General features: G+C 28.1%; 1 protein-coding gene across 1 annotated transcript in view; it reads right to left on the bottom strand.

Moving 5' to 3' along the window:
* The window catches only part of LOC106464720 (rho GTPase-activating protein 190-like), a 92,787-nt gene that overhangs the window by 57,043 nt on the left and 29,240 nt on the right, over nt 1-6,504 (bottom strand). Inside the window, exons 5-6 of the mRNA XM_022392489.1 lie at nt 5,565-5,867; nt 2,385-2,537 (exon numbers count right to left, since the gene is read on the bottom strand). Coding sequence (XP_022248197.1) covers nt 2,385-2,537; nt 5,565-5,867 — 456 coding nt within the window. The remainder of the gene's footprint in view (nt 1-2,384; nt 2,538-5,564; nt 5,868-6,504) is intronic.

Here is a 6,504-nt window from a genome sequence, read left to right as displayed (position 1 = left end):
AAAATCTTAACACCTTAACAGCAGCAGCAATGCTTATTCCTAGTGCAGTAATTTTTATTTTTATTGTTAATATTCTTATAATGTTGTAGTTTTGGTTATAGTTACAAAGCCACTAAAAATGGATAGCTTATGATTTCATAGCAGAATCTTTGTTCTTTGACATTATACTCATACATCTCTTAGTAGCAATAAAAGAATTGATTACACAATGTTTTTAGCCCTACTCCTCTCAATTACATAATTCATCTTGATGTAGATACACATGTAGTACACACTTGAAAAGCACCCAGTATTCAAAACTTACTTAGAATCAATTGGGGATTTTTTCCACATTCACTACTTTGATTTTTTTTTTTATGATGATAGGGAGGGAAACCTCTTATGCATGTGAAAGCATAGTTGATACTTTTTTTTTCAAATCTATCATGGCTAAAAAGCAATATACAGATGCAGAGGTAAAGCAGCGAATGTTAAAGAAGTCTTAGAATTTTCCCAAAATTTCTGTGAAAGCACATTATCCTGCTAAAAATATGTGATAATCACATGACAAAGGTTAGTATATGGTGTAGATTCTATGACACAATGCAAACATACAAAAAGATATGCCATAGACCAACATTTCTCAACCAATGGTTTGCAAACACCTAGGGGTTTTGAGAGATAATTCTGAGGGTTTCGCAACAAAAATTTAGTAATTTTTCCCTTTCCTGGTTTTACAGTTTTTACCAATATTTTAATTGCCTTCTAATTTATTAAAATACTTATGGAAGAAAATAGCTTGATATAAGACTATCTCTTCAAAACAAGCTCAGAAATCTCATTAGTTTTAATTAAATGGTTTTATTTTAAATTTTATTTTGTTTCAAGAATTATATTTCAATTTTACTAGGTACTAACTGCAAACAGGTGACAATATCAGAGATTAGGATTTTATTGTAAACGTGTTACATACCATGTGTTATAAAAACTCTATTTTCAATAAATTCAACATGTTCAAAAGTTATTTTATTTTACAAAATTTATTACTGCTTAAAAGGGGTTTACTGCTGAAACTATTATTACTCACGGGGTTCACGAAGAGAAAAAGGTTTGGAACCACTGCCATATGGTACCATATGTTGTACCATATGGACCCTATGGTACAACATAGGAAATGGAACAATGAAAACCAAAACAATGCTAATCAAAAGATAACTCTGACACAGTGATCATAAGATAGTGAAGCTCCATGAAGATTACCGTTCAAGAAAAGTAATGGGAGACACGAACATACATGATTAGGTAGAACTTGTTTTTTTGACAGCATAATTATTTTGCAAATTAAATATCTGCACAACTTCTTAATGACAAATATCAATACACCTATACAAAGAAATAGTAAAAGTAATATCTAAATAATTTTAATCTTGCAATGTCTTAACCAACTGTTTTTTTTGTCAGGTGTTTGAAACAGTTTATATTTAACAACAGATTAAAAACAAGTTCCATAATAAACAATGTGTGCATGATGTGTGAGAATGACACCAATAATACTCATTAAGATATTACAGAATATAGAGGAAAATCAAAATTTTATGATTTGTGGCAAAAATTAAAAAGCAGGAAGTAAATTATAATCATATCAAATTCATTAGCATGTAGAACAACAGTAGTACTTCAGTTCTTTAAGTAAGATATAAATCATCAAGCACGAACTGTATACTGCCAGTGCTGTTGAGCATTTTGAGCCTACACAAATGTGTTATATAATCTTCTGTCAAGTGTGTATTTCAATGGTGGTGTCTGGCTTGTGTCTCACTTCATTTAAGAATAATTATTTTGTGATAATTAAAAATGACTTACAAGTGACATAAGTAAGATTGTATGTACCCTTTTTTTCCCCAGTTTTCTGAACAGTAATTCCCATTACAGTAACAGAAATTTAACTTCTAAGTTTAGTTTGCATTCAATTTAAAGTGTTATTTATGTGAATGTTAATATGAAAATATAATCAAGTAGAGTGAAGCTATCTAAACTTTCATAACTGTTTTATTATAATAATTAATCTTATGATTGTGCTATTAAGTATAAGTAGACATATGCCAGTTAAATACTCTTATCTTGGAGAAAATATTATGGCATTTTCTTTACTTAAATACAAAAGTTTTATGGCAGAATATCTTAACCTGAAGTTAAAGACACTTAAACAGAACTTTATAACCAATTAACATTTGCATCTTTATTCTTTAGAGTGCTGTTTAGTAGATAAAATATAGTAAAATATACATAAAAAATCCTCTTTAAATCACAATAACTTTAATACAATTATAGCATATACAGTTCTGAAAAATCAAAGAATAACTTGTGTACAGAAAGAGTCTGTATATTAAAAATTTCTTACATACCTATGTGCCTTTTGAGCTATGACTTTTTCAATGAGATTGTCCATACAGTTAGGAAATGCTGGACAATGCTCTTTTATAGGGCCATGCACAAAACCTAGGTGTCGAAGAAGCATAAGCATTCTATCTTGATCTAGTCTATCTAAAGCTTTATACCTATAGAAAGGCAAAATGGACAATAAAAAACATTTCAGCTTACCATCTTCATGCTCGATATTTAATGTATAACCTTAGTAATGTGATAAATTACAATCTATAGAAAAAAGCAAAACATATAAGGTCTGATATAAATTTAAACTTATGTTTCACAGTCAAATTTTATAATTTTAGCAATGCAATACAAATCCCTTAACAGATTTTTTCAATTTTCTCCTGAACATTAGGCCTCTGTTTTAAAAAAATACCTTAGAAATTCCACAGATTACTTTCATTTTAGCAAAATTGATCTATGTATTTTCATAATAACTTTAAAGAAAGTATTTAAACAGTGCTGCCTGAACTTAAAGTTTGAGATCAATCTGTGATAGTAAACTCACTCTAGTACATAATTCTAATAAAGCTCAAAGTCTGCATTCCTTCCAAACTCAAAACATAAATGTTTTAACCTTTGAGTCTGTAATTAAATTTTGGGTGGGTTCTCGAGACGTGTCAATTATCCACTAAAAAATGAAATTTAGAATTTGACCTTTTTAAGTACTTTTTCAATATCAAAATACACTAGTTGCACTTTTGCTCAGTGATGTACACACACATAGTACATAGGCAGAAAATGCAAGGATGTGCGAGTATCCCGTTTTTTGCACTATGAGGAAAAGTTTTTGTGACACCATGGGGTAAATCTGCTTGTCGCCCCAAACAGCTACAAATGTCAAGTCGGATAAATCCAATTATAGCATACAAAGGTTAAAGTAAATAGTGCCAGAAAACAGTAATCCCAAGCCATTTTACTTAACCTTTGAAAAGAGTGAAGTATAAATCGTTATAATTTTAGCCTAACCAATAAACTTCAGATCATCTGCTATTCTATATATTATATGTGGAACTAAATCTATACATTTTACAAATATATGTGATTAAAACAAATGTTATATTACTTAAAATCATTAGCCTAAGTTCTTTTAAATAACAATCTGTTCATCTGAAGTGAACTAAGAATGAAAAAACCATCAGTGAAATCAAACAATTTTTATAGTTTTAACCTAACTGTAGCTTTTAGCTACTTCCTCTGTACCCAGTATATTTACTTCCAAAATACACACATTTACACATCACAAGTTGAAGATATGCCTAAAATATATTCTCACAGATGACATGACCATTTCTTAAATATACTTATAATTTATAGAACTTATTTATATGAACATGAAAATTTAATATATAACTATGGTATTTGCTAGGAATGGCTTTTAAAGTTTTCAAGTAGGAGAGGAGGAATAGTAAACAGTGAAGAACACAGAATATATAAAATATATTAACAAAATAGATGTAATAAAACAGTTATAAAAAATTAGCTTGTTTAATAGCAAAATTATTGCAAAAATTCATTACATATATATAGGATTACATGTGAAATAGAGTACTAAAAAATCTTCAGTAGGCCTGATTTCTTTAATTAGTTAGAAAGTTAACTTAACACCAAAAATATAATATTCAAACTATCTTTCAGCCTGCTCAAACTGGTGTAGGTATAGTAACAAAGATGCTGAAAATAAAACTGTAATAAGAAAATGAATTATAACTACATAGAATTACAAACTTCAGAGTTAAGATCTACAAAAGATACTCACAAAATTGAATTTGTCAATAAAACCTTGATATTACATTTTTTCAAAACTTTTAAAACTTATTAATTTGTATATCATGATCATAAGTTTCACAATTTCTTTTCCTTGTTAACATATGATAATGTTTTTATATTTAAATTGTACAATGCATATAATGCTTTAATAAATATTAATATTTTAAAGACCACAGATAAGTAAAAAATAACTGTGTGGTTTTTATTAATCAAGAAATGCTTGAAAATGAGCCACATCTAGATTTTAAAATTTAAGAGAAATTACTCTCAAATTATATAGAATCAACTAATGTGAAAAATCCATAGTATAGGTAGAAACACAAATATTCCTAAACACTAACAATGAACAGCAAAAAATAAAATAAAAATCTATAAGTATTAAATCTTAATTGGTTGAATGACTTTTAATGAGATTGGTTCTGAAAAAAGGTCCTAAAAAATTCAATCTTCAGAGTGACCCCCTTACAATGTTTTAAATGTTTCATTTTCTAATATGTGACATTTTTCATGAGATATTTTTTTTCTCTCCCAAGGCTGATGTTTGAATGATTACCTCCTTTCTCTTTGAGAAAAAGTTTTCAACTAAAAACACTTGACAGCAGAAATTAGCAATTAATCTTTCAAGACTAAAAAAATTACCTAATTACAGAGAAAAAAAAAGTTAGATGGGTGTAGAAACGGTAAATGCCTCAACCGAGTTTCATTTTATAAAAATGTTTTGAATAAAGTTTTAAATGAAGTAATTTTTTAAATCACACAGGGCTTTCAGTAACTCTTTGTGCTCAAATGTTTCATTCAAAATTTCTCATTGATGTATAAGAACTTTTAATTGAAGCAGGAACCTAATGGTTTGATGATGAGGAAAGTTTTCAAACATAAATTTGGAAGTTTTTTATATTCCAAAACTAATTCCTCTAACCTTCAGATCTTAATCAATTGTTTTTAAAAGAATAAAAAAGTAGTTTTGAAAATCTAATTTTTGTGTAGTCTACAAACAGTACATATCTACTTCAACATATATAAATTCCAATCTTAAAAGTTTATGAGAACTTAAGAAAGAAAGCAAAATTTTAAAAAACATCTTATTGTTTCATAAATAATAACACGATCTAATGATAATACAACTAGTAATTAACCATGTTTTCATTTTTTTTCCTTATAACAATCAATAGACCTGAGAAAAACCTAAGCCATTAAAATGCTCATCACAAGGTGTATTAATGTTTGGGGCTTACCGGTGTGTCTCCTTCAAATAATGTTTAAAATGCTAAAGATAGATTTCTTTCAGCAATATTTTTAATGAGGTCTTTAATTGAAGTAAATTACAATTTAATTATACCTCTTGTTTGGATTTTAGGAAGAAAAAGGATAGATGTTGATCTTACCTTGAGTCTTCCCTTAAAGTTTCTGTAATTTTGCTAATGTCTTCTTGTGTTATCACACTACCTGGCCCTATACTTGTAAAGTGGTAGAAAATCTCTGCATTTTCTAACAAAAGTTCTTGAAAATTTTGCTTTGCTCTTTCTGTGATATCTTTTTGGTGTTCATCATAAATCTCTTGCAGATCAGGTTCCAAGAGGGCTTCGAAACATTCTCTTCCCATAAACAAAACTCGCACTTCAGAAAGACTTTTCCCAGGTGTTACATAACCAGTTTCTTCTAATAACTGCTTAAACTGTTTCCTCATTCTAAAATAAGAGAATTAGGGAATAAAAACTGTGTTATCCTAATAATCAATGAATAAATATATCATACTTCTGAATTCTGTATTATTAAAAATGTCTACTTTTTCAAGCAAAACAAGTTAAAGAACTGTAATGTAGTCATTTTTCTAGTGCCTTGAACTTTGTGAGAACATATTGCTTGATACCAGTCTACAAGTCTATTTCTAATCACAAATATTTGTGGAAACAAGCCAATCTCAACATATGGATAAATACTTAAAAAAAAAAATTCCACTAGCTAGTTGATTAATTTAACAATCCAGACAATTCATTTTGCAAAATGTTTCCCTCATTTTAGAACAAGCACTTACTTCATTAGGAAGTAATATAAACAAAAAACAATTGAATTCATCTCTTAACTTTGCCATTTTGTTCCTTTTTAATTTAAAACTGTTTCCAAAATGTTGTGAGCTTCAACAAATAAACCATATTTACAATAATTTAATAAAGAAACTTACTCTTGTTGAACAATACAAGCTTTCCAGTTATAAAATAATAAAATTGCACATTATATAACTTTCAAATTCTTAAAAGAATTCCCTTCAATGGTGCACTACAGTGAAATAAGTATATATATATATATATATATATATATATATTT

Source organism: Limulus polyphemus, unplaced genomic scaffold (assembly GCF_000517525.1).
Source record: "Limulus polyphemus unplaced genomic scaffold, Limulus_polyphemus-2.1.2 Scaffold1726, whole genome shotgun sequence".
NCBI classification, from domain to species: Eukaryota; Metazoa; Arthropoda; class Merostomata; order Xiphosura; family Limulidae; genus Limulus; species Limulus polyphemus.
Note: the sequence above shows the minus strand (reverse complement) of the source record. Positions and strands in the feature narration are given on the sequence as shown.